The sequence below is a fragment of the Brassica oleracea genome, chromosome C9 (assembly GCF_000695525.1).
Source record: "Brassica oleracea var. oleracea cultivar TO1000 chromosome C9, BOL, whole genome shotgun sequence".
Lineage (NCBI taxonomy): Eukaryota > Viridiplantae > Streptophyta > Magnoliopsida > Brassicales > Brassicaceae > Brassica > Brassica oleracea.
In genome coordinates, this window is record NC_027756.1 from 49,058,509 (window position 1) to 49,084,243 (window position 25,735).

Consider the following 25,735-nt stretch of genomic DNA (forward strand, 5'->3'; position numbering starts at 1 on the left):
TCCCTTCACGACCAAATCTCTCGGTCTCTTCTCCCACAGACCGCAAGCTCGGTTCTCCCTTCATGACCAAATCGAGCTCGGTCTCTTCTCCCACAGACTGCGAGCTCAGCTCCTCCTCCAAATCGAGCTCGGTCTCTTCTCCCACATCACAGACCGCGAGCTCAACACTGTCAACCGTAAAAAAAAAGGGAGGGAGGAGAAGAGTAATAAGACGAGCTCGGACCTTTTCTTTTTTTTAAAAAAAAACTCAGCCTCTCTTTCTCCCACACATCACAGACATTCAGCTTCTTCCACCGAAAAAAAAAAAAGAAGGGAAAGGGGAGACAAGAAAGAGTGTCCGCAAGAAGGAAACCAAAAAAAAAAATATAAAAATAATAAACAAAGAGAACGAGGACCACACCAAAACAATAAAAAGAGAGAGCAAAATCTTTACCTTTGCTTCCAAATGGGAGACAAGTTTTTTTAAGAAAAATAAGAGATCCATCCATCACTTATATAGGAGAGAAGAAAACGTGTTGCCCTATTTCTCGACAATTCCTGAGTAGCATCCTTGGGATTGAAGTAGGAGAGGATGGGGAAGCGTGTGAATTTCTTTGTTGCCAGATGGAAAACACAGATGTCCGGGCATGAAGGTTCCTGGACATAGTTACGGACACGGTCATGACGGGTGAAGTAGATGGAGTTTGGTTCGATGCCAAGGGTAGGGTCAGCAGGCACAGTGATACCAGAGTCGAGGAGGAGGGCCTCATCACTGTTGGAGATGGGCTTAGCACAAACCCATTAAGTGCTAAGCCCAAAATCAGGCCCGGCCCATTAAGCAACAATTGGTGATTTCGCTAGAAGACAAAACGTATGTCACTATAAATAGAAGACGTCAGACTCATTGAAGGGAAGTCAGAAAAGTACAGAAAATACAGAAAAGGAGAGCATCGCCTCTTCATCACAGACAAAGTCTCGGACGACCTCGACCACTAGACGAGCTCGGCCCAGACGACCTCAGACCATAAAATAGAAAAATACTTGTTTAGACGAACTGTTTAGACGAGCATCTTTAGTTCTTGTAATTGACCGAGCTTGTTTATTTTTGACTATTAATACGAAAATCTCCACCCCTTTACATCATTTATAAATATTACATCATCGACCGGATATGGAAACAACACATACTATTTCACAGACTATTATTTGTACTATTACTTTTTTGTAATTACTCTTTTAGCTACACGTTCGAACATACTAGTTCACCAATCCTCCCGTTATCACATTGTTTTTTCCTGTTAAAACTGGTTTTACTAACCAAAACAAATAAAAATTACTTCGAAACCAAACAGAATAATAGAACTGTCTCTCACGGACAAATGATTCAAAAAGAAAAACAAAAACAAGTTCCAAACGTTACGGATGTATAATATGTCGTGGAACCCATCTACTTTTCACTTTTCTATCAACGAATGAAATCGTTCAATTGTGTAAACGCTTTCAATAAATAGTACTCCTTTCCCTTTTGGTATACTTCCCTCTTACTTTTTTTTGGGATCAAAATAACTTATATTAAGAGCGATGTTTTCTCTACTCGAGAATAGATGAACGTAGATAATACAAAGCTGATTTCACTAAAGAATCAGTCTGGGCATTTGCTAAACGCGGAATGAAAAGAAAAGAGATAGAGGTGAAAGACTTAGCCAACAGATGGATGTCATGATGCTTTTCAAGGCCACATCTTGTTATTGTGACTTCGGGAGCAAAATAAGAGCCTTTGACTCAGAGAATACTTGGAGACTGCTGACATGTGAAGATACTGCAGCACTAATTATAGCTTTAACTGCCAGTGTCTCAGCTACAAAGGCACCGACGAAGAACAGAATCCTTCGGAGTTCGGAGTTGCCATCAGAGACAGTGCTAGCATGTTCAAACTACCAACATACAGTATATCAATCGGATGCCTTGACCGCCTTTTTCGAACAAGGCATAATCGCCATGGCTGAGACCCGCCAAGCGTTTTCAAAATCGAAACCGAGGTGAATACTATCTAATGTAGCGCTCTGAACTAATTTTAGAGCAAGATTAGTCTAAGATTTTCACCATCTATATCCAAACAGGTTGGATTCTAGCGATCGATCCCTATTTGAAAATGTTGGAAAGTAGAGGATCAGTCTCAATAGGTATTAAATTTGTTATATGGTTGGGATTTGCAGGCACAATGACATTACGAGGAAGAAAAAGGAACCAACAAGCTGATCAAAAGAAGATCAAATCAATAACAAAATTAAAGTAAAGAAATCACTAGTGAATTGTACAAGGGTAAAAATGAGAGTATGAAAAGAGTTTTGAAGTAAGGAGAAAAAAAAGAGAGACTATTCCAGCAAAACTTCCCAACACAACATGGGAACACATTGGAACATGAAGTCGGTATTAAAAAGCAGACAAGGTTATATATACCCTCACACTCCCTCTACTGATAATAAGCCATTTCCCCCGCAAATGATCTAACGACTACAAAGACTGATAAGCACAAACACTTATCATCCACTTTCCCTTAAGCAGTTCCCAGGTAACAAGTACTTGTAACTCTCAGCCTTTTCGATCAAATGACCTGGAAGATGAACAGCTGAATAAGACCGCGGGATCGGACCTAGCTTCGCGATGATCTCCCTGAACGTATACTCTTCAGGAAACATGTCGAACAGATCAGTTCCTCTGCATATCACATCTTGTATTCTCTCCCGATTCAGATAATGAGAGAATCTAACACGGTCGGTGTGACTGTACGCTTTCATCTTGAATACAAACTCGCTGATGCGCCTGAAACAGAAACTGCAATGCCAACCAGAGTCTGCCAAAAGCGTGTCGCCCTGACGAAAATGAGCGTATCTTGTCTTCCCCCGCTTGTACCGATGAACCGAAGCTCTCCAGCTTTTGCTGTCGATGAAATACTCAAACGAGTACAAGTAGTTCTTAAGCTGGAGATGAAGAACCGGCGGGTAACCATCGCACCACCTAAGGAGGTCGATGGTGTGAGCGCTGGGGATCTCATCTACATCAGACATGATCAGAAGATCGTCTTCCTCGATCCCCGCGAGCCTGATGAGCTGGTCCAACGCGATCCTCTGGTAAGCCTCTTCCACGAAAGGGTTCTCGCCTCTCTTGAACCTTCCTCCGATGTTCCCGTACGTCAGCCTTGGCTTCACGAACTCGAACTCCCCTCGGTTCGCGGCGAAAACCAGCGGTTTAGGCAAACCGGTGAAGGTGGAGTTGGACTCGAGGATCACGAACTGGGTGATGTAAGGGTAGAGCTCTTTCCAGCGGATGGTGAGCATGTCGACTTCGTTGCTGAACAGGACGGCGTCGAAGACTCGTCTCGGAGACTCGCGGTGTTTCCATCCGTGGAGGGTGCAGAGCGTTTCCATGGAGGCGTTTGGGTGGTAGTAATGAGGAAGCGTTTGAAATGGTTTAGGTGGTGATTCCCAGAGCGGTCTCAAGAAGTATGTGAGCTTCTGCCCGTGCAGATAGACTCCAAAGACGAATAAGGGGACAAGGGTGAAGAAGAAGATGTATGTCTTGAAATCGAGTCCTCGTAGTATACATCTAACCCTTGAAAAGGCCTTCCCTGCTCTAGAACCATCCTGCTAATCAAAAAAAAAAAAAAACAGATTTTTTTCACACAAAATCAGAAAATTAAGAATTAAAATAACAAACATAGCACAATCATTGCATCACGCAAAGAATCAAGCCCTAAAACAGATTATCAATATGGTTGGCGATGATCACAACAAAACCTAAGGAAGACAAAAAGGAAAGGACTTTACTTTTGACATTCGCTTCGAATATGTTTCAGACAAAACATAGATATCACCCCAATCGTTCCGACAAGACAATTATATAAGATTAAGAACTATTATGACATCATGCAATGTATAATCAGAATCGGAAAATTCGCATTACCACCAATTAGAATCCCGATTTCGTTAATGCGAAACAAGGAAACGGAAAAACAGAACAGAACCGTTAATGCGGAGACTCAGAAACTCTCACCTGTCCGCAAACATCATCGCAGATATCGTCCGTCTTCTTAGAGCTGTAGTATCCATCGGACATGATATTATCACCCACAATGGAGTTTTCTCAGGCGAATAAGATTATCGAAGCCCGATAAATCAAAAATTTCTCTCGAGACTCAAAACAATATATAAAAAAATTTAAAACCAACAAAAGTAATTAGGAGAAGGAAGAACAAAGAAAAATAGATAAGCCTCAAGAGAGTAAATATATATCCGAATAAACGTTCTTAATATTAATCTGAGCCGTTCGATGCTTTTCGGTTTATATATATTCCCAAAACTGCTGGAATTTATTACTTTTTTATGGACAATTCATTAATGTGGGAATATTTTATTAGCTTTTAAAGAATATACGAATAATTTCATCCCTTTGATGTTACTATAAGCGGGCCTTTGATATTGATCCCACGGTCATTATCTTTTCTTCCGTGCTGATCTGTCAATTATTATGACATTTGCCAACTCATCTAATCTTCACAAACACCTAAAGTTTCAAACATGTCAACAAATCTTTTCTTAGTAAAATTAATTTTTATGATTAACTGTAAACGAAAAATTAGTAGAAAATTTGTATTTTTAAAAAAACTGGAGTGGTAATTGAAATGATTTCAAAGGTTATGGGAAAATAAATTCAATCTTATCCAAAGTACTTCTCCAATATATTTAATTATTTTTTATTTATGTACATATTTTTAACAGTGGTAATAATTTAACCAAACTAAATAAATTTATGCAGATAATGTTTAATCAAATACCTAATTCCAGTATAAATAATTATTGAGGTGATAAATTAAAAAAAAACACTGATATTTTGACTTATATTCATAGTATGCTATAAAATACCTGTTTTGATAATAATATCTACCAATGTATTTAAAAATGAACTTTTCTGATGATAAATGACTTTGTATTAAATACTGCTCGATATATTTAAAGAAAAAAAATTATATCGTTCTCTTTTTTATTCTAGCAAGTCAATAATTTTACATGGTCCCTGTAATATAGAATCTTTAATATTAAATATGTATAACTAGAAAGCAAATCGTTATTCATATAGCATTCTACAGAGATGCTTTATACTATATATGATAACTTCCAATGTCAAAGAATAATAAATAGTAATTTGAAATCTTGAACTGGGTCTTCGTCTCCTCAATTCTTGGTAGTCAATATTACATGTTCGAGGTGACCAAGTAGTACTATCTTGGTAAAGACCGAGTGGCATTCTTTTCTTTTTCAAACTCAAATTTATAGAGCACATTGATTAAAAGCCATTCAAACGATGCTAATATTTTTTTTTTTTTTTTTGATAATCCAGGGGTTCTCCGCTTCGCGGGTCATTCCTCTGGGTCCGGTCAGACAGCGGTCCACTTCACCCGGGAGGGCTTTACCTGGGCTGGATCGAACCCAGTACCGATTTGGTGTCCAGAAGAGGCAGGGTAGTTTACACAAGAATTAAGACATATATATATAAACGATGCTAATCTATTCTCAAATATATTGAAACTTGAGTATATAACTAACACTACATCTTTGTTTGTTTCAACTTTCAACCCCAAAAATTGTTAACTCAAAATAAATGAAACCGTGATATAAATACGGAGGAACAAGCAAGAGAAGGAATTTTTTCAAAAAAAAAAAAACAAGCAAGAGAAGGAAGAAAATAGTGTACTGCACGAAACTTCTCAGCAAATACTGTACTTAGTAGTAGGTCTGAACACGGATCGGATATCCGGATTTTTGAAGGTTTTGTGATTTGCTTCGTATGTCACGGATATCTAATTTTTTTATTTGCTTTGCTTTGGAAAAATACGGATATTCGAAAAATGGATATCCGGAAAATAAATAGATATTTACGGATATTTACGAATACTTACAAATATCTCATATGTTTTGATTAATACAAATAATCTTAAAATTTTGATACAAATTTGTTTTGTAAAATATCTTTTTGCATGATATATATGATAACAATTAAAAGAAGTAGTGAATCTACATATTTTGTAAATTTTTTGAATTTAGTTAACAATTATAATAACACAAAACTTAAGAAAAAAAATTATAATTGTCATAAATGTGTTCTCTTCCTTTTATGTAATACTTTTATATAAGTAATAATGTGAATTTAATTTATCAAATCATATGTTAGAATAATAATTATATAATTTTATACATTAAAAACTTTAAAAATAAGCAAGATATACAAGTATTTATATAATGCCAGATCGGATCGGATATCCGCTTCCCAAAATTTTAATATTTGTGATTTGCTTCGATTTTAACGGATATTGATTCTTAGTATTGCTTCGCTTCGAAAATTTACGGATATCCAGAATTTTCAAATCAAATCGAAACGAATAACAAATCGGATCAAATTTAAAAGATAAAATGTCCAGCCCTGCAAAGTTAGTAGTATTAAATCAACACTATCGTACATGGTAAAAGGAATAATCCAAAACATTGGTAGGGCTGAAAATAAAAGAATCCAACAACTCTAGACCTAGACTGGAATAGAGTGTTTGTTGACCCAACAAGTTAGATTAGATATCCAACCGTCTTCATAGCTAGTTATACGTATCTTCATAATTTATTATCATATACCCATTGGTCCACCACCGTTTACAAAACGCACGAAGAGTAGAACCTGGTCCATCACGCCACACGATCACCCCCACCAATTTTGTAGTAACATGTTTTGTCCCTTTAGGATTTTCCAAAGACTTTGTCGTTTGCGTTTAATTATTAGTACTTTTTTGAGTTAGATCCAATTGGTTGGAAAAGCATCGAAATGTAGCTGAAATATATTTTATGTTTTGAATCATAAGATAGAGATGCGGGAAACATGTAATTTCTCAAAAAGTATGATTTTGGTATTTTAGAGTCAATGTATTTTATACTAATTTTCGGTTAAATATTAATTGTAAAATACATTGGTTTAATAAATAAATTTATTTATTTAAAACACTATTATCTCTGTTCATAAATGTACGATGTTTTAAAGAATTTTGATGTTCAAATATATAAGATGTTTTCATTTTTCTAGGCAATTTTTTTACTTTATTAAAAACTGGACAATCAATCATATTTGATAATCTATTTTGTAATTGGTTGAATGACATTAATTTATAGTTTTAATTATACTTTCTAGACAAAACATGATTTTCTTAATATGCGTGTTTTTACCTAAACATTTTATATTCAGGAACAGATGGAATATTAGTTAAAGATGTAATTAGTAAATATATAAATATATTTCAATCATTTTTTTAATACGGTATGAAATGTGCGTAAGTGATATTTTTTAAGAAAAAAGAGTATGTAATCTCTAACAATTAAGTAAGGTTCGTTTCCCCGGTCTAATTCGGTTTGTATAGATGTTCCTCCAGCTTTATGTTCATGAAATACTTCAGATTTCGTCATAAAGAGCTTCCATATTATTCAGAAGGCCCAATAATTTATTAAGATAAGGCCAATTAGCTATTGGTCAACGAATCTATTCAAGTTATCAGTTATTACTGAAGACTTTATCAAAGACTTGATCCTTACATGACGTGTAAAAGTTATCCGAACACGATCTCAGCGGGACCCACATATGTGAAGAACCAAGCTATAAATAGACGCGCACGCAGTCTGAAGAAAATTCACTACATTTGAAATTCATAATAGGCGAGTATGGATCCAAATCCGGAACCGGCGAGTTCCGGTGACGAAAACAACAATGATGTGTTGGAGTATAGATCGTTCGCTAGAATAGGGTTTCTGGGAAACCCTAGCGATGTTTACTTCGGCCGCACGATATCCTTTACCATCGGCAATTTTTGGGCATCGGCTAAACTAGAGCCATCCGACCATCTCTTGATCAAGCCTCATCCTTTCCATGACCTTGTCCGCTTCGACTCTCTCGATAATCTCGTACGTTCGGTTCTCTTTGTTCCAATGTAAGAGAGGGTTATTGGGAAATGAATTTGAGTAGAGTTTGTGAATTTTAAGAATCCATTGTTATTGGTTTTTTGATTTCAAAAATATTAGTAGAATTCATTATTATTGGTTTAAGAATTTTCAAAATATCTTGTTATTCAAAAAGTTTAGTTATTATTGATTCTTTAATTCTACCTAAATCTAGTGTTATTAGAATGAATTCTATTCTTTTTTTATTCATAAGACTCAACTTTCAAAATATCATATGTATCCATGCGATTTTCAAAATCTTTGTGATAAAAATACTAGAAAACAAAATAATTATTCTTACCAAATATCTATTGCACCTTCAATCCAAATTATATGTTCAAAACTATAATTCATTACATTTATATACTTTTACATTTTTGAATATATAATTATTTTTAAAAATATTATATTTTTAAAAATAAATAATAATAATTACATTTACAAATCTTTATAATTTAAAAATATTTTTTTTAAATAGTTTCAAAAAAAAATTTCGAATTTCAAAAAGAAAATTTGATTTTTTTTTTTATAAAATAGAAATATTATAAAAATTATAAAAATGTTTGAATTTAAAAAAAAAATATATATAAAAACAACTTTTTATTTTTATTTTTTATTACTTATACATATATAGCGTAAGGGGAAAATAGTCTTTTATATTTTTAATGAAATTTATTTCGGTCATTTTCTTTTTTTACTGCTCTTTTTGTGGCAAAATCTTTTAAAATGAATATTTAAGAAAATGGTTCAATTTTGTATGTATCAGTATTATTTTCTTTTTAATTTGAAAGCAAAAAATAAATAATCATGCTATATGATTTAGAAAATAAATACAAAAAATGATAGAAAAGAGGTAATACAAATCCATGAAAATCTATATCAATCTTAAAAAGTTATGATCAAATTTCATAAGTCAATATATATAAATTTTCACAATTCACATAACTTTTTTAAATCTATCAACTCTCAAAATTCACAAACTCTACACAAATTCATCTCCCAATAAACCCCCCTAAATTCTTTTTGAATTGGTTAGCGTTGTTTTAGGTTTCACGTGGTTTGATTTTGTACCGGTTTTATAAGAACCGGGTTTCATTTCGTCCTTTGAGTGCCTGATGTTGGTTTGATGGTTGGTTAAGCATCATCTGTGATTTTCTTATAGTGTGAATCTAGAATGTTATGCTACTGGTCTTCCAGATCTTTGTTCAGTAGTTTACAACACTTGTGTCTTAAAATCAGTCGTTTCTAACACTTGTGTCTTTGGTTTCTAGGTTTGTCGATTGAAAAATGAAGGGTACTACGGAGGTGTAAGGTTACTAATGGCAATATGTAAAGTATTCCGCAGCTATTGCAAAGATAATGACATTCGTCTTCATGACAGAAACTTCACTCTATCTTATGATACCAATATCCCTAGACAGGTTCCTTACACACTTTACTTGTTTTTGTCTATGGTTTGAGCTCAAATTTGCATACATGTAACTGAAGCCGTTAGTTCTTTTAAATGTTTTTCAGACGGGGCTTTCGGGTTCTAGTGCAATTGTGTCTGCCGCTCTAAGCTGCCTACTTGACTACTACAATGTCAGGCATTTAATAAGGATAGAAGTTAGACCTAACCTTATTCTTAATGCCGAGAAAGAACTTGGTATTGTTGCAGGTCTTCAAGACCGTGTTGCTCAAGTCTATGGTGGTGGTCTTGTTCACATGGTTATATATATATTGATATACCTTTGCAACTATTTTATATAATATAACCCCATATTCCAAAATTTCATTGCTCATTTCTTGATTTTCTTTGCTCTGCATGATTTTAGTAAAGACCATATGGATAGAGTTGGTTATGGAATTTACACAATAATGGATATCAACCTTCTTCCTCCTCTGCATCTTATCTATGCTGAGAATCCTAGTGACTCTGGGAAGGTAAGAGAGAATATGAGATTTTGGGGTCTATAAACATATTTTAAAAATCTTATAGAAAAATCTTTAATTTAGAGGTGCATATTTATGTATATAATTTTAAAAAAGTTGGAGATCAATGCCAATATTTCAGCTCGGATCCGGCTTTTCAGAGACCTGTTTAAGGTGAGTTTACTTAGAGCATCAGCATTAGTGGTTTAAATATATATATATATATATATATATATTTAAACAGAAAAAGTGAAGAGAGAACAAAAAGTCCCTTCTTTGAGAGATGCAAAACAAATGGGAAGAGATTCTTTGTTGATTTGTCAGATTGGTTTAAATTTTATTTATTTTAAAATTTTAATTTTAATTTGTTAAGAAATTTTTTTTTATCAGTGATGATGCTCTTACAGGTTACGCTCTTGTTTTATTGCTATATTTCTGAGCATTGCTTATATTTAAATGGCATGTTCATAGCACGGTTCGTAGAAAGTGGTTAGATGGTGATGAGTTCATAATATCATCAATGGCAGAAATTGCAAAACTAGCAGAAGAAGGTCGAACTGCATTACTAAATAAAGATTACACCAAGCTCAAAGAACTCATGAACCGTAACTTCGACCTTCGAAGGTAACCAATAATAAGACCCACCACACAGTTCAAAACTAAACAAAACCTAACACAAGTCATCTTTTTTTCTCTCTCTGCAGGATTATGTTTGGAGATGAATGTTTGGGAGCTATGAACATAGAAATGGTGGAAGTGGCACGTAAGATCGGTGCAGCTGCAAAGTTCACTGGAAGCGGAGGAGCTATGGTGGCTTTCTGCCCCGACGGGCCATCTCAGGTCAAACTTCTCGAAGAAGAATGTAAGAAAGCTGGATTCATTGTTGAGCCAGTAAAGCTTGTCCCTACGCGTCTGAACAATTCTGATCTTAAGACTTTATCAAATCCCTGAGCTCATTACTAGAGCAGTAGAACTCTTAGACTAAGAAAACACAACTTGGCTCTTTAGGTTGTAGACTTGAGCTTAGTACATGTCATAAAGTTTACATTTCTCTTGATTGTGTCCAAACTACATATTTGTTATCCTATGTTTTAGACTAATGTATTCTTTAAAACTTTCACAATTATTATTATTTTTTAAAATATTAACAGTATGTTTATAATTTTTTAAATTTTAATAGAATAGTTTCAAATGAAAATTTGAAGCCAAAATAATTGTGAAAGTTTTTCAAATGAAAATAGGGAAACTGGTATGATGGATCAACCGAGTACTAAACCGAATAATTGACTCAATTGAATAGTCAATCCCAAAGTCAAACACTTTAGTGAAGCCAAGCAGACCATGTGCCGTCTCAACGATCTAAGAGAAAACATCGTGTCGTTTCTCATTTGTCACTCAAAACATAATCATCATCTTCATTGGCGATGTACGGCGGTAATCGCCGGAGCTCTATCCGTGCTCTCACCAATGGCGAAATCTCTACACTTCACCAGACTAATGTCATCATCAGCAAGAATGGCTCTAACTTCTCACTTCTTTCTCTCAATCAAACCTAGAAACATCCATAAACCCTACTTCTTCTCCTCAACTCCGTACCCACTCCAATACGACATGATCATCAACCGCCCCACACAGTCCTCCCTCTCCCAACCCCGACGCCGCCCCCAACCCCCTCGAGCCATCGAATCCACCTCCTCCCCCGACCCGGACTTCGACTCCTGGGTCGACAACAAACTCGCCTCGGAGCGCGAAAAGGGCCGACCCGGTTCGGGAGACCCGGAGATGGACAAGGAGAAGAGGAAGTACTACAGCAAGAGGAGGAAGAGGCTGTACGGATCTGATTCTGAGGACGAAGGAGGGAGGAAATCAGATGAAGGATTCGTGGAGCTGAAGCCTGAGGTGGTGGAGTTCGATAGGTTGCATCAGAGGGAAGAGGAGTTGTATTTCTACGATACGTTTGCGTATCCGTGGGAGAAAGATAAGCATTATAAGATGGTGTATCAGTTGGAGAAGAAGTATTACCCTGATCAGGGCTTGGATAAGGCGTTCTTGCAGCCTGGAGAGTCTCCCTCCGGGAAAGTTACTGGGAAGAAGAAAAGGGTTGGTGGTGATGCGGAGAATTGTGATGATGAGAAGTTGGTGTTTTTTGATGAAGTGAAGGAGAAGGAGAAGGTAGAGGAGAGTGTTACTGTGAAGAAAGTGGAACAGTTTTTCAAGGGTTTGACGAAGTCAGCTAATGAGAGAGGTGTGGCTAGTGGTGGTGGTGGTGGTGATGGAGAGCCTTTTCTTGTGACCAGGAACGGTGAGCTTCCTCCTAGGTGGGATGGTCCTAACGGTACAGTGCTTTTGGTGAACAAACCCAAAGGTGTGTGTAGTCTCTTATCTTTCTCTCTCTCTCTCTCTTTGTAATGTGTTCTGTGATTTTGTTATGGTGTTGTTTTGTAGGATGGACTTCATTCACCGTCTGTGGTAAGCTACGACGAATAGTCAAAGTGAAAAAGGTTCTTGCTTTAACCCTTATCCTATCCAAGATATGGAGAATGTAGCTGATTAGTATTTGTCAGGTTGGTCATGCTGGAACACTTGATCCTATGGCTACTGGTCTCTTAATCGTCTGTGTTGGAAGAGCCACCAAGGTGGTTGACAGGTTGGTGATTTATTAATTCAGAAATGTTTCTCTCTGTGATGATCTTGAGAAAGAAAAGCTGGAAAGGCCCTTTTTCCTTTTCTATCTGCAGGTACCAAGGGATGATCAAAGGTTATAGCGGAGTTTTTCGTCTTGGTGAAGCCACTTCAACTTTAGACGCTGACTCTCCTGTAACTTCAACAAAACCTTTCCTGTGATAGTTCATTTCTTCGTTAGAGTTTGTTTGCTCAATGGTGATATTGATGCAGGTGATTCAACGAGAGCCTTGGGAGCATATTAAGGACGATGACATTAAGAAAGCTTTGACATCTTTTCTTGGCGAGATATGGCAAGTTCCTCCAATGTTCTCAGCGATTAAAGTGAGCATTGCTAAATCTTTAAAAGTTTAAAACCGTGCCTTATTGTGGATCGCATTGTTAACTAGCTTTTTTAACTGTTGTTTCTGTTTAGGTTGGAGGTGAGAAGATGTATGACAAGGCAAGAAGAGGAGAAACTGTAGAGCTTTCTCCCAGACGTATCTCGATTTTTCGGTTTGACATTGAACGCAGTTTAGATGACAGGTTCAATTCATTTTCTGTACAGTGCATAAGCAATTTAATAACAGTGTTTCTGTATAGGTCTCACTAAAGATTCTCTCGTTTATCTTTTTACAGACAGAATCTGATCTTCCGAGTTGTATGCTCCAAGGGTACATACATAAGATCTCTCTGTGCAGATCTTGCTAAAGCTCTTGGAAGGTAAAAAAAAGTTTCACCGTTGTTGATATACCTAACACATCCAAAAAGTTACTAAATATCATTTCTTTTTGCTGCAGTTGTGCTCACCTCACTGCTCTCCGGCGAGACTCAATCGGTAGGTTCTTTTATTGTCGGCGTATCAATTTGGTCTTCAGTGAAGAGTAATTCACTCTTACGGTTTTCTTCTATGGGGTTCAGGTGAATATTCTGCTAACGATGCTTGGGAGTTCAATGAGTTAGAAGCAGCAATCACCAAAAACTACTTCTAGAAGAAAACGAGTAGAAGATCCATCAACGGAGGATTCTTTTAAACGACAAACAAAGGTTTACAGAGGCTTACATAGATCATTGTTTGTTCTTTTAAAAGCTTACATTATTGGCTAAGAGTCTATCTAAGACCCGAATCTTTATTTTGGTTCAAACTACATTTCAAGCTCTTTGTACTAAATCTCACTGTCTATAACAAGCTCGAGTGATTGGAACTGGAGGGTCTGTGAGCAATCCACCAAGTGTACGATCAGCCACATGCTTGTTTGCAGCTTCGGTATAGTGAACTCCATCCCAGCTCACAGCCGTTGCCGGGTTCCGGCATGGGGCACCATAGATTTCGGTATTGTTCACTTTCCCTTTAGTTCCGCACCAGATGTGATCATACTTCTCATGGTAGCCGCAACATACCTTCAATGGATTTGCAAATCCTACAAAAACAAGAACAAAGTTTACAACTTTCTAGAGAATATGTTGGTTGCAACGATTTGGATATGCGTTGAGAAGGGTTCTTGTAACCTAGTCTCTTAGGATTGCTCATCATTTCGTATTTGGCAGAGTAGACATCAACGTAAGTGATGGCTGCTCTGGTGAGTTCTTTTCTTAGATTAATGACTGTTTCCTCGAGCTTCCTGTTGAACTCCATCGCCATTTCGTTCTGAGCTTTCACGCAGCCGGATTTGTCCAAGTAGCCTGGCGCAGGAGTCCCCATGTAGAACATGTTTACTGGTAGACAACCGAAAGGGCCTGTGTTGTGTATCCAAAATGTTCTTCCTCCTTGCTGATATATGTTCTGTGAGCAATCATAAAAGCGTTATCCAGAAGCAGATCAAAGGCAGAGAGAATAACATTGGATACTCTTTCAGAATCTAACCCGAACAGCAGAGGCTAAGTGGCTGACAATGTCTGGTATCGTCGCCTTGAGTTGATCGACGCTCATTGTCCTGAAACCGACAGAGAGATCATTCTGCCCAATATCAAAAGTATACAGAGCCTTTGCAAACTCTTCCTGTCTTGGAAGCTTCTCTCTTTCAGATCTAATCTTAACTGAGAAACAAACAGACGACCAAGTCATTATCATCATGTGACTGTGACAAGAGATAACAGAGAGCTTTAAAGAAAAGAAAGGAACTGACTTTGTGAGAACAGCTCTGCAGATCTTGATTTGAACTGATCAAACTGAGCAATCTGCATATCGAGAGAGAACGGGCTGATCCCATATTGAAAGATAGTTTCGTTCTGCCTTCTTATTGTTGATCCACCTGTTGCAAAGTTAGCTCCATGTCTGAAGTTTGATCCTAGTGAGTTCAGGTATGCGCTCAAGTAGGGTAGTCCCACACGCTCAGCTACAAACCAAGAATCATAAATCAATAGTCAAATCAATGGTTAAGGTTTTGGAAGCTCTGTTTTTATTCTGTTAACTTTTGTTACCTATGAAATCAATGGTGAGACGACCATCTGAGTCTCGTCCGGCGGATTTGTGGAAGAAACCTTGACCGTAAGGAGCTCTAATGGGCTCGAAGGCGGCGGAGATTCCTCCAGTGTCGGAGTTAGAATCTCCGAAGTTGTAAATCGCCGGAAAAGCACACGTACGCTGAACTGGAGCAGCTGTTGTCACTGTTATTAGGAGGGAGAGAAGAAGACATGGAAACACAGCAGAAGATACCATAAGCCGTGCCCTTTCAAGATCGCTCTTCATCGTGGTAAAGTGAGAGAGAGAGTGTGTGTAATGGTAATGTCACTTCTTCACACTATGTGTCTCTCTCTAGTGTCTTAATTATAAAGGCATTCAGTTTTAGATTTGTCTGAAAAAGGGTTCGGAACAAAAAATGATTTTGTCTTGTTATGAAAAGGACAGAAGTAGAAAAAAGAAAAAGGATAAACGTGTCTTGAGAGTTGGACCGGACCACAGTTCGAACAGTCATGAGCTGTGCTGTAGTTGGAAGCCAGAAAAGGCGCGCTAACGGTTATTATTGTCGGTACCTTTCAGTTTTACCTCAAAACCATTAATATTTCTACGACTTTAGATAATAATTAGAGAAGAAATCCACCAATTATTTTAAACCGTAAAGTAGCACATGTTTCTTGATCTGTCCCGTTAAATCAGCTGCCGGTGAAGAGAAGGTAGTGTGAACAGTGTGGGTGAGAGACGGTAGATTCCCGCGAGAGATCAGACAAAGGACTGCGCATGTTAATATAAAAAGACGCGGTTAAAATTTAATGGGCCTGTAATTGTATATTTTACGTTTAATTGTTTGTAATCGATTGGGCTTTATAGATGTTTCTTTTTCTATTCTTTTCTTCCTTTTAGGGGGGTTCGAGCCCATAATGTATTTCGGCCCAAGACCAACTTTTAAAATCACCATTATTCGAACCAGGGACCACTCTTTGCAAATTTACTTAGGTTCAGCTTTTGGGCCAGTGTAACTGATGATTTCGGTTCGGGTCTGATTATTTGGTTTATTAATAGTGCATTCCACGTACATCTTGCTCGCTTCTTGAAAGAACGGTCGAACAGCAAAAAAGAGAACCGCATAATTCACGGGGTAAGGAAGCTTCATAAACTGAAGTCCATTTAATTTTCACGTGTCGTGTCTGCTCTCCAAAGGAAACAATAAGTGTCATATTGAAATTAGTACACGTTAATTAGAGAATTACCATGTTCAGGAACGCTAGTCGGAAGGTCGAGTTAGACCTATCGTCTAAAGAGAAAATCGGGGATTAATCGGAAATTATGCAGGGCAGAATTTTTAGATGGTTTATTATGTTATAAAACATGTTAATCTTTAATTGTATATAACATTAATACATTTTCATGTTTAAGATTGTATAAAACATACAAATAAAATATATAAACTTAATATAGTGTAATTTTCATCAAAATTATGAATATAAATGATATTTATAAAAAGAGAATTTGTACTCCCTACACACAGCTTCTCCCATATTTGCACTCTATACCCTATTTCCCTCTAATTTTCTTCCCCCATCATTACTATTTTCCCCCAGTTCAATGGTATTCCACTCTTTTTAGGATATTGAGCTAATTTGCTCTTATAAAAATTTAGATCAAATAAACAAATAAAAATATTATTTAAAATAAAAAAATAATTAAAAAAAATAATAATAAAAATAGATTAGGCGGTCGTCTAGGCAGCTAGACGGTCTAGGCGTAAAAAATCGGATATCCGATTTTTTAAACCGATTTGATATAAATTGAGGCGGAAGAGTGACGCGTAGCGTTAGACTACCCATTTTTAGAACAAGGGAGAATTATATACATTTTCATTGTCTGACGACCAAAACAAAAGAGAAGAAATGATAATAAAATTCAAAAGTCAATACCTATATCAAGCAATAACGGAAAGAATAGAGCAATAGACAACGGTGACACGAAAGAACAAAAAAAAAAACACTGAAGATAGATATGACGTGGACGGAAACGTCTCATTACCATCCATTTCTTTATTTCACAAGAGTCTCATTGTTATCATTAACTACTAATTTTCCAAAAAACCAAGCAGTGTTCTTAAAAATGATTTTCTAATTGTGATTAATAATTCTGAAGGTTTGCAATATTTAGATCCTAATTAGCTGTAATCACTATAATATATATTTATTACTGCTTTCAATTTTTAAATTACAGTGATTAAAGCAGTCGAGAAATTGTCAACTGATTATTTGTTTTTAGGCTTGTTTGGACTTTGTATAAGTTGGAAGAGTAAATAATATTAATCAAAGTGATAGTTATAAATTAACCGCCATTAGCGTGTTTATTTTAAAGAAAAAAAAAAGAAATTTGATTCTCTTAATAATGATTTGATAGAAACAAAACCGAAACAGCAGAGAGAAGAAAGTGAAACTGCTTTAGAAGAAGAAAAGGCGAACTCTGCTGGATTCGATTCACCATTCACTCTCTCTCTCTGTGATTCGTCATTCATGTTGCTTCTTCTTCTTCTTCTTCCTCCTCAAATTCAAAAAAGGTAGACACTTTATCTATCCTCTCTTACCATCGAATGTCGGAAGATTCACCCTCCAATCTATGTTTTGATTTGCTTAATCGAAGATGTTTCGTGGAAAAAAACACTAATCGGAACGCTCGTAGATTTGTCAGAAAAGTAGAATTTCCATTTTATACTAATTCTGGGGGGGTTAGAGAGTATTGCAGCAAGTTTCGTCAAAAGACTGACTTTTATCTAAATCTAGAAAGTCATCGTTTTTATTGGTTTGTTTGCCCAGTCTATGAGGGAGACGTGATTGAATTGAATCTCCTTTCTCTATAAAGAAGACCGACCACCAACCTTCATTTTCTTAAGCGGTTAGATAATTCAACACCTGTCCTAAGGTCAAAGCTTTCGCCTTTTTTACACGAGTTAGGTTCCTGCACCCATCTCCACCAAGTTTCTGCATTTTCTTCTGGGCTTCTTGAATATACTCTAAAATACCAAATCTTTTTCTTGTGTAGGTTACTGAATTGAATCAAAGTGGTTTAGTTGTTTGATGGGGACAGGGAACTCAAAGGAGAACTGGAGACAGGAGTCTTCATCATCGTCTAGGTCAGCTTCTTCACCTTCAGCAGCATCTTCATCTTCATGGGCTTCTCATCAAAGCTATCCTCAATACGGTCCTGATAGCTATACCTATCCTCCTCCTCCTCCCTCATATGCTCCTCCACCTCCTGAGTATACACACCCTCCTTCACCTTCTTATACCACCCAGCCTTATTCTCAGCCGCCTTCTCAAAGCCATGGCAATAATAAGAAGAGGTTGGAGCGCAAGTATTCAAAAATCTCTGATGAGTACTCCTCTTTAGAGCAGGTGAGCTGAGAATAAGGAATCTAGTTTGCTTTCTTGATGATGATCACAAAGCAGTAGAGTCTTATGTGTTTTGACAGTAAAGCTTCACATTATTGTCCTGTTTCATTTAGGTGACGGAGGCTCTTGCAGGTGCAGGTCTAGAATCTTCTAATCTCATTGTTGGTATTGATTTCACCAAGAGCAATGAATGGACAGGAGCCAGGTCCTTTAATAGGAAAAGCCTACACTTCATAGGCAATAGTCCCAATCCTTATGAACAGGCCATAACCATCATAGGAAGAACCTTAGCCGCCTTTGACGAGGACAACTTGATTCCATGTTACGGTTTTGGAGATGCGTCAACGCATGATCAAGACGTGTTTAGTTTCAATCCTGAGGATAGGTTCTGTAATGGGTTTGAGGAAGTGCTTGGTCGCTATAAAGAGATCGTCCCTCAGCTTAAGCTCGCAGGTTTCTTTCTTTCTTTCCCTAAAGTTTCATCAAACGTTAACTAAGCTATTCAAACCATTGATGTGAAAATGTTTCAGGGCCAACCTCATTTGCTCCCATCATTGACATGGCCATGACCATTGTCGAGCAGAGTGGTGGCCAGTATCATGTCTTAGTGATAATAGCAGATGGGCAGGTTACAAGAAGTGTTGACACTGAAAACGGACAGTTAAGTCCGCAAGAACAGAAGACTGTGGATGCTATCGTGGAAGCAAGGTTTGGAACATTCTCTGATCTTTTCACTTTGATTCCCATTGAAGCTATCTCTCTTTGTGTATTTTTGATTTGAGTTGTCTATGGCAGTAAGCTTCCTCTATCAATCGTCTTAGTTGGGGTTGGGGATGGACCATGGGACATGATGAGGGAGTTTGATGATAACATTCCCTCCAGAGCTTTTGATAACTTCCAAGTATGTTACTTTTAGAGCTCCCTTAAAGATTTAAAGATTCAAAGTTGTTTTCAATCTTTTTGATATGATTTTTTTTTTCTGTTTCTAGTTTGTGAACTTCACAGAGATAATGTCAAAGAACAAAGCTCAGTCCTTTAAAGAAACAGAGTTTGCCCTTTCTGCTCTCATGGAGATTCCTCAACAGTACAAGGCGACATTAGAGCTTAACCTTCTAGGGTAAACCCCCAAAACATTATCTTTTATCTTGGCTTCAAGGTTTTACTCACGAAGTTTTCTTGCAGAAGAAGGAATGGGTATATACCGGAACGATTCCCTCTTCCACCTCCAATGCATGGTGGATACAACAAGCCAAAGGCTACTCCTCGTGTTCCAAGTTTCAAACCGAGTGTACCTCCTTATCCAACTGAAAGCTATCCAGTAAGGTCTAGTCCTGCACAGCCAGCTACTACAACCTCTGCTCTTGATAACCAGGTATGCTTCCAAAATCTGTTTGAAATGGTTATGTAAAAAGTTTGGAGCTTTATGTTCTTGGTTCTGTGTAACAGCTATGTCCTATTTGTCTGAGCAATCCTAAAGACATGGCCTTTGGATGTGGCCATCAGGTAAATCCTCTACAACGCACAATATTAATCTTCTTCTTCCTCTAGGACTACTGGATAGATTGTAACATGGAATTGAACTTTGTTTTTTGTTTTGATACAACAAGACATGCTGCGAGTGTGGACCGGATCTTCAAATGTGTCCGATTTGCCGTGCACCAATCCACACAAGAATAAAGCTCTACTAGCAAGCAAGTAGACCAAGATCCACAACCTTCTTACAGTTTCTTTTGGGGATCTAATCACTGAGCTTCCTCCACCGAGAAAGATGGGATCTTCTTTCTGTAAAAAGAAAAGTAATACGTTAGTTTGTTCGTTGATTCACTTTCCTAACTTTGATCTTTGAATTCTTTCATTCTTCTTTGCTTTGGAGTAAATGTTGTTGTCAGTGTGTAATCCTAAGTCTACCATCGTTTTGTTTTCTGCTCTTTTGGTGATTGTTTCTGATAAGTTTGATTCTTGAAATTGGTTGTAGTGACAGTTTACACTATTCACCTACTTTTTCTTTCATATAATGAGCCTCCGTGTTAGCTTATATAGTGAACAAATCACATGTTGTCCTAAACATGTGGGATTATTAATCAATCAGACCAACTAACCATGTACTCTACTCTTGCTTGCGTAACACAGACAAATGTGCATGTTAATCCATTTATCCATCTTACACCATATAATAATATGTGTTTTGATGCAACTGAGAATTCATTTTAGTGGGATTATACTGAATGTAGATTTGTAAAAATCATGTGATATATTCTCAGCCATAATCCCTACTTTGAATAACATTAAAAAATACAATAATTTATTGCAAGGAAAAATAAATATTAAAAAACTTTGCAAACCTAGATTGAGGCATCGCATTAAATTCATGTACACACAACCTAACCACTTATCATAAATCGACCCACCAACTATACACATTGAAACATCAACAATAATGACAACTCATATAGTTAATGTGTGATATACATCTCTCAAAGAACTCTCTACGAGACTATTCAATATCACCATTTTGATCTAATTTCCATGGCTTTTTCTCCCAAGATCACCAATCTCCCTTACAAGAGGCTTTCTCAAGAAGATGATGTCTTCAACGAAACAACAAGTAGATCGTCATCATATCCATACAGGTTGATTGTTTTTGATGAATACTATAATGTAATAATGGATATGTACACAATCGTCATCAACACAATTCTATGATATTATATATAGAAGTATTACTTGAGGAGTTGAGCGATTTTTTTTGTAATAGAACTTTTCTTGTATATAGGTTCAAGAGAGTACTGTCACTGAGAGGAAGGAAAAGGATTAGAGTTAGAGTAAAGATCCGGAGACTTAGGGGATTTGTGAGGAAGAAAGCGAGTAAGGTTAAAATTGGAGTTTTAAAAATATTGAAGAGGTTGAAGGAGAGTCAATCACACTTTGGTGATCTCTTTGCTGGTAATTACCTTTTCATGCAAGTTAATCCTTCTTCTCTTAACACTAAGTATGTCTTCGACCGATCTTTTCAAGTTCAAAATGGTAACTTACCTCTCTCTAAAGTATCTCTTCCTAGAGTTCTTATGTAAAGAAGACGTATGAAAAAAAAAACATCAATTATATATCCATTTTCAGATAAGAGACTATGGTTATGATTCTCTATTTTTAATTACATTTGATTATGTGTCTGGTCTGTAACTATTTCAACGGAAATGTAAAGTAAAAAACTTATGTAATATAATGGAATTAAAGTAGTTGAAATCGACAAATGTTTTAATATTTAATTGTATTTAATTATTTATACAAAAGGTCATATACATAAGCAAATATTTGAACTCACTGATTTAATTTTGTTTTGGGCAAATTACTCATTTTGTGTCAAAATCCCAAGATGGCAACACGAAGCTAATCAATATACAGACCATGACTAGAGACAGTACTTGAAAATGACGGAAGCAATAACATCTAACAATTATTAAGTCAATGTTGTTGAAACACTGGAATTTTTAATTGTTTGAAAGTTACATTAAAGTTACATCTAAGATGGATTCCTTGGTTGATCAAAAAAAAAGATGGATTCCTTATTAAAGCAGTTATATAATGTTCATGGGTTTAACTTGTTGGGTCGATCTCCAAAAGCATGCCTCTCTTAAACTCCACGTAAGGATGCGCTATTGGCATTTCATCTGACTTTGTTTGCCACCTACCAGTACGAAATTTTTATGTAAGGTTAATTAGTAGAGGTGTCAAACATCAAGATCAACATCAACGACACGATAAACACACACATGTTTGCAACGCAGATTTATCAATCAGTGAAGTAACTGAAACCATGCAAAGTCAATATAAAAAATCAGAAGTTGATGAGATTTTTCGAAATTTAAATGGTATAATACATTTCTAAACATGACAAAATCCCAAAAGTTAAATAGATGACTATGTCTGATAACGGATAGTCCAATTTATTAGTCAAAATAAAAGAGATTTGATTTAGACTGAGACTTACCTATAAGAGAGGACAAGATGATGAAGGAAAAAAGCAATTTGGAGTTTTCCAAGTTCACCACCAGGACATACTCTTACTCCTCCTCCAAACGCCGTCGTTTTTCTGTTCATCTTGGCCTTATCCTATTTATATAATTTTTTTAAACAAAAGGTTTCTTATTTCCATTTTTCCCCTTCTCATATGAATGTATCCATTTTCAAATATTTTACTTACGGTCCATCTCATGGGATTGAATTCAAAAGGATTTTCATGGAGAGATGGATCAAGATGTACTGCTGTGAAAATAGGAAACACCTTCCATCCCTTTGGAATCACATATTCTGCATTTCGAGCATATTATATTAACATTAATTTAACTGAATATTTGCTTCTAAATAGTACAAGTTTTATATATGATGATCGAAATTAACTAACCTTTGAATTTAATATCGTGGGTAGCTTTTCTATGTACCGTCTTGACAATATTTCCACATCGCAGTGCTTCAGACATGACCTGTAAATTCGATCCAATATAATTAACTTCATGACGTAAGGTAAGTGTATATATAAAATCAACATATTGAGAAAAAAAGACACTCAGAATATAATCCTACAATTGTAATTTGTAAAGTAGTATAGATTTTTCTGTTTTGTTAACTTGGTCACCAAAACAGTTTTGAACCCAAAAAAAAACAAATTATAGATGGAATCGGCTTTTATGGAAATGGAACCATACACATTGGGTGAATTCCATCTTCTGATAATCTTTCCAGTTCAAGAGTTCTCCATCTCCTTTCTTGGCTCTAATGGCTTCATGTTCTTCCTGTACACTTCCACATGAATATATTATATATGTAGATATATATATAAGTAGAAGATAGATAGGAATTAAACCTTGAGTTTTTGAAGGAGGCTTGGAGACTTAGCAAGAAAATAGACAACCAAGGAAAGAAGAGTTGCACTTGTTTCAAAGCCCCCAAGCAAAATGTCTAGTACAATGCTAACTTTCTCTTCATAGTTTAGATCCTCACTTGACATTAGCACATCTAGAAAATCTTCTTCTCGTAATGCTTTATTCATCTCTTCTTCTTTATTTTCTCTGGATTTTATCATCTCCATAACCCTCGCGGACAATCTCTTCCTAGCCTAGCAAACAGTAAAAATGATTTAAAACTATATATTATATGTATAAATTAGATATAGGTTCTGATATATCTGGATATAGCTTTTAGCCAAAAATGGATATAGCAGAAGTACAAAACCCTATAAAGTTGATCTACATGTTATAATTCTTATAAAACGTGTTAGAGAAACTGATATATCTGGATATAACCTTACTGTCTGGGAAATTTTAATGTATTAGGATCTAACCTTAATTGCGTTTGTATAAGCCGTTCCTGGAAGCGGCACTGGTAACGATATAAACCCTTTCATATAAGATAAAAAATCTTGCAATACATAACGTCTTGCTGGGTCTTCTGGTTTGATGCTCAAGAGTTGGTTAACCATAACACTAAGAGTAAACTGTATGACTCAACCCAATAAAGATATTACAATTAGAAAAGATCGACTAATTAAGTTTTGTGAGGACTAAGGACTATATATAATAAATTAATTACCATTTTAACTTCGTTATGGAATTCGATTTCTCGGCAATTTTTCCATGACGCTAGCATCGAGATGGAGAGATTCTCTGCGCAGAGAAGAAACTCAGGTTTCGACTTTGTAAGATTGATGAAGCTAATGATAACATTTCTTAGTTTCCTGTGAACTTCTCCAGTGACTAACAAGAGGGAATATTCGCCAAGAATGTCATGCATCGCTTTTGGATAATCTGATGTAAATAACTTCCCTTCGTTGTGAAGTATGAACATGTTGAGTTCTTGTTCACATGAGACTATGGCTTTACCACCACATATATTTGACTTGAATACTTTTCCATACCTGAAAACATATTCAAAAATTAAAAATTATCTCCATTTAGGTTAATTGTTTTAGTAGAAGTATTATGTTGCGTTGCTTTAAATATATATCTTCAAAATAAATAAATAAAGCATTTATGTAAAGAATTATTACCGTGAAACATGTTGTTGCAAGAATGTGCCTATGGAGTCTGATCTATGAGGCTTGAAGAAAGAAATGGTTTCTCCAATAAACGGCCATCCCATGCTACCACTTAGAGATGAGTGATGATATGTTGTTTCATTTTGCTTAGATACTGATTTGTGAAGAATCAATATAGAGAGAAAGACAAATCCAAACGCAAAAAAGATGAAGACCACCAGCATTGTCTTTCTAATTAGACTGATCCTCTTTTGATAATTGTGTCTCTCTTATAACTTTATATCTTGGTCATTATGCCTCTATACAGACAAAGAAAGATAGAATATATTGCAGATCCATTCAAATTTACACAATTAATTAAGTTTCCCTTTTATTAATCAAAAATAATTGTTTTTCAACTTTTGTTGTTGATTAAGTTACTATTTTGTTGTGTTGAGTTGTTGACTAAAAAAGTATAATAGTTAAGACCTTCAGATTTCTCCGACTACACAATCGGAATCAAATAAGTGACAATAAAACAATGAAAATATAATGATTCTTTTTTCAAAAAAAAAAAAAAAAATATAATGATTCTCCATATAATGTTATGTAATTTAAAAAGATATTTTCGGCATGTGCCATTACTAATATTTACCATTTAAGATATGTAATATATTTTAGTAGAAGATCAGATTATTGTAATAGATACTAACCTATCTAGATTATTTCAAATTTAATATTTTTATTATTGCAGTATAATTAACAAATGTATAACTAAATCTGAAATATATTGAAGAATTTGCACACTTAGAAGTTATAACCAATCTGCTTTCACAGCAGAATGGGATCTAAGCTACCAACTTGTATCATATGTTCATTTTTTTCACATTCTTAACAAAAAGAATATATTGAAGAACAAAATTAATGTTATGTAATTAATGAGATTCTCCGTATAATAAAATTTATTAATATCTAAAAGGTAAGTTTATCGTCTAAACTATATACTAGGTCTGGGCACGGATCAGATATCAGACTTTTTGAAGGTGTTTGTGATTTGCTTCGTATGCAACATATATCTAATTTTTCGATTTGCTTTGCTTAGGAAAAATATGGATATTCGGAAAAACGGATATCCAGAAAATAAATAGATATTTGCGAGTATTTACGAATACTTACGGATATCTCATATGTTTTTATTAATGCAAATAATATTAAAATTTTGATATAAATTTATTTTGCAAAATATTTTTTGCATGATATATAAGATAAAAATTAAAAGAAATAGTGAATTTACATATTTTATAAATTTTTTAAACTTAGTTAACAATTGTAATAAGACAAA

At 35.6% G+C, this 25,735-nt stretch overlaps 7 protein-coding genes across 10 annotated transcripts; 4 read left to right on the top strand and 3 right to left on the bottom strand.

Moving 5' to 3' along the window:
- Window positions 1-2,314: 2,314 nt before the first annotated feature.
- Window positions 2,315-4,243, bottom strand: LOC106313588. 2 transcript variants are annotated; one of them, XM_013751444.1, is made up of 2 exons: window positions 4,033-4,243; window positions 2,315-3,623 (listed from the first exon to the last, which is right to left on the bottom strand). In XM_013751444.1, exons 1-2 carry the CDS (start codon window positions 4,093-4,095, stop codon window positions 2,523-2,525), a joined length of 1,164 nt encoding a protein of 387 aa, XP_013606898.1. In that variant the 5' UTR covers window positions 4,096-4,243; the 3' UTR covers window positions 2,315-2,522. The 2 variants fall into 2 exon arrangements, with proteins under 2 accessions (XP_013606898.1, XP_013606897.1); XM_013751443.1 differs by having other exon boundaries at window positions 2,315-3,626.
- A 3,476-nt stretch (window positions 4,244-7,719) lies between these two features.
- On the top strand, window positions 7,720-11,046 carry LOC106316392 (probable glucuronokinase 2). The gene is made up of 6 exons (XM_013754270.1): window positions 7,720-7,970; window positions 9,278-9,427; window positions 9,522-9,713; window positions 9,813-9,929; window positions 10,381-10,541; window positions 10,622-11,046. Exons 1-6 carry the CDS (start codon window positions 7,731-7,733, stop codon window positions 10,866-10,868), a joined length of 1,107 nt encoding a protein of 368 aa, XP_013609724.1. The 5' UTR covers window positions 7,720-7,730; the 3' UTR covers window positions 10,869-11,046.
- A 274-nt stretch (window positions 11,047-11,320) lies between these two features.
- Window positions 11,321-13,955, top strand: LOC106318860. Its single transcript, XM_013757008.1, has 9 exons — window positions 11,321-12,282; window positions 12,363-12,418; window positions 12,482-12,564; window positions 12,656-12,734; window positions 12,813-12,923; window positions 13,015-13,124; window positions 13,218-13,301; window positions 13,379-13,416; window positions 13,500-13,955. Exons 1-9 carry the CDS (start codon window positions 11,385-11,387, stop codon window positions 13,568-13,570), a joined length of 1,530 nt encoding a protein of 509 aa, XP_013612462.1. The 5' UTR covers window positions 11,321-11,384; the 3' UTR covers window positions 13,571-13,955.
- LOC106318861 (GDSL esterase/lipase At5g14450) lies at window positions 13,587-15,359 on the bottom strand. Its single transcript, XM_013757009.1, has 5 exons — window positions 15,000-15,359; window positions 14,705-14,914; window positions 14,443-14,615; window positions 14,088-14,361; window positions 13,587-13,999 (listed from the first exon to the last, which is right to left on the bottom strand). The coding sequence occupies exons 1-5, from the start codon at window positions 15,265-15,267 to the stop codon at window positions 13,752-13,754; spliced, it is 1,173 nt and encodes a 390-aa protein (XP_013612463.1). The 5' UTR covers window positions 15,268-15,359; the 3' UTR covers window positions 13,587-13,751.
- A 2,056-nt stretch (window positions 15,360-17,415) lies between these two features.
- On the top strand, window positions 17,416-20,377 carry LOC106312856 (E3 ubiquitin-protein ligase RGLG2-like). Of its 2 annotated transcripts, XM_013750533.1 has the most exons (10): window positions 17,416-17,548; window positions 17,806-17,886; window positions 18,034-18,386; window positions 18,497-18,836; window positions 18,914-19,091; window positions 19,179-19,284; window positions 19,373-19,500; window positions 19,566-19,755; window positions 19,830-19,886; window positions 19,991-20,354. In XM_013750533.1, exons 3-10 carry the CDS (start codon window positions 18,069-18,071, stop codon window positions 20,069-20,071), a joined length of 1,398 nt encoding a protein of 465 aa, XP_013605987.1. In that variant the 5' UTR covers window positions 17,416-17,548; window positions 17,806-17,886; window positions 18,034-18,068; the 3' UTR covers window positions 20,072-20,354. The 2 variants fall into 2 exon arrangements, with proteins under 2 accessions (XP_013605987.1, XP_013605986.1); XM_013750532.1 differs by lacking the exon at window positions 17,416-17,548 and having other exon boundaries at window positions 17,812-17,940; window positions 19,991-20,377.
- Window positions 20,378-20,812: 435 nt separating this feature from the next.
- Window positions 20,813-21,626, top strand: LOC106316393. Its single transcript, XM_013754271.1, has 2 exons — window positions 20,813-21,013; window positions 21,157-21,626. The coding sequence occupies exons 1-2, from the start codon at window positions 20,910-20,912 to the stop codon at window positions 21,452-21,454; spliced, it is 402 nt and encodes a 133-aa protein (XP_013609725.1). The 5' UTR covers window positions 20,813-20,909; the 3' UTR covers window positions 21,455-21,626.
- A 325-nt stretch (window positions 21,627-21,951) lies between these two features.
- On the bottom strand, window positions 21,952-24,684 carry LOC106317102 (cytochrome P450 724B1). 2 transcript variants are annotated; one of them, XM_013754958.1, is made up of 9 exons: window positions 24,427-24,684; window positions 23,970-24,294; window positions 23,722-23,874; window positions 23,245-23,496; window positions 23,087-23,173; window positions 22,786-22,864; window positions 22,585-22,691; window positions 22,372-22,493; window positions 21,952-22,068 (listed from the first exon to the last, which is right to left on the bottom strand). In XM_013754958.1, exons 1-9 carry the CDS (start codon window positions 24,636-24,638, stop codon window positions 21,978-21,980), a joined length of 1,428 nt encoding a protein of 475 aa, XP_013610412.1. In that variant the 5' UTR covers window positions 24,639-24,684; the 3' UTR covers window positions 21,952-21,977. The 2 variants fall into 2 exon arrangements, with proteins under 2 accessions (XP_013610412.1, XP_013610414.1); XM_013754960.1 differs by lacking the exon at window positions 21,952-22,068 and adding an exon at window positions 22,108-22,189.
- Window positions 24,685-25,735: the final 1,051 nt, after the last annotated feature.

Bases quoted from the DNA above. Each gene is read 5' to 3' on its own strand.
- LOC106313588 (XM_013751443.1), bottom strand. From the start codon at position 4,095: ATGTCCGATGGATACTACAGCTCTAAGAAGACGGACGATATCTGCGAT. The intron at 3,627-4,032 runs GTGAGAGTTTCT...TTTTTTGATTAG, and splicing joins GCGATGATGTTTGCGGACAG to CAGGATGGTTCTAGAGCAGG.
- LOC106316392 (XM_013754270.1), top strand. From the start codon at position 7,731: ATGGATCCAAATCCGGAACCGGCGAGTTCCGGTGACGAAAACAACAAT. The intron at 9,428-9,521 runs GTTCCTTACACA...AATGTTTTTCAG, and splicing joins ATACCAATATCCCTAGACAG to ACGGGGCTTTCGGGTTCTAG. The intron at 9,714-9,812 runs GTTATATATATA...TTTGCTCTGCAT, and splicing joins GTGGTGGTCTTGTTCACATG to GATTTTAGTAAAGACCATAT.
- LOC106318860 (XM_013757008.1), top strand. From the start codon at position 11,385: ATGGCGAAATCTCTACACTTCACCAGACTAATGTCATCATCAGCAAGA. The intron at 12,419-12,481 runs GTTCTTGCTTTA...AGTATTTGTCAG, and splicing joins GAATAGTCAAAGTGAAAAAG to GTTGGTCATGCTGGAACACT. The intron at 12,565-12,655 runs GTTGGTGATTTA...TTCTATCTGCAG, and splicing joins GCCACCAAGGTGGTTGACAG to GTACCAAGGGATGATCAAAG.
- LOC106318861 (XM_013757009.1), bottom strand. From the start codon at position 15,267: ATGAAGAGCGATCTTGAAAGGGCACGGCTTATGGTATCTTCTGCTGTG. The intron at 14,616-14,704 runs GTCAGTTCCTTT...TTTGTTTCTCAG, and splicing joins TGCAGAGCTGTTCTCACAAA to TTAAGATTAGATCTGAAAGA. The intron at 14,000-14,087 runs GTTACAAGAACC...TTGTTTTTGTAG, and splicing joins GAGCAATCCTAAGAGACTAG to GATTTGCAAATCCATTGAAG.
- LOC106312856 (XM_013750533.1), top strand. From the start codon at position 18,069: ATGGGGACAGGGAACTCAAAGGAGAACTGGAGACAGGAGTCTTCATCA. The intron at 18,837-18,913 runs GTTTCTTTCTTT...AAAATGTTTCAG, and splicing joins CCCTCAGCTTAAGCTCGCAG to GGCCAACCTCATTTGCTCCC. The intron at 19,756-19,829 runs GTATGCTTCCAA...TCTGTGTAACAG, and splicing joins CCTCTGCTCTTGATAACCAG to CTATGTCCTATTTGTCTGAG.
- LOC106316393 (XM_013754271.1), top strand. From the start codon at position 20,910: ATGGCTTTTTCTCCCAAGATCACCAATCTCCCTTACAAGAGGCTTTCT. The intron at 21,014-21,156 runs GTTGATTGTTTT...TCTTGTATATAG, and splicing joins TCGTCATCATATCCATACAG to GTTCAAGAGAGTACTGTCAC.
- LOC106317102 (XM_013754958.1), bottom strand. From the start codon at position 24,638: ATGCTGGTGGTCTTCATCTTTTTTGCGTTTGGATTTGTCTTTCTCTCT. The intron at 22,494-22,584 runs GTAAGTAAAATA...TTATATAAATAG, and splicing joins TCAATCCCATGAGATGGACC to GATAAGGCCAAGATGAACAG. The intron at 22,069-22,371 runs GTAAGTCTCAGT...TCGTACTGGTAG, and splicing joins CATCTTGTCCTCTCTTATAG to GTGGCAAACAAAGTCAGATG.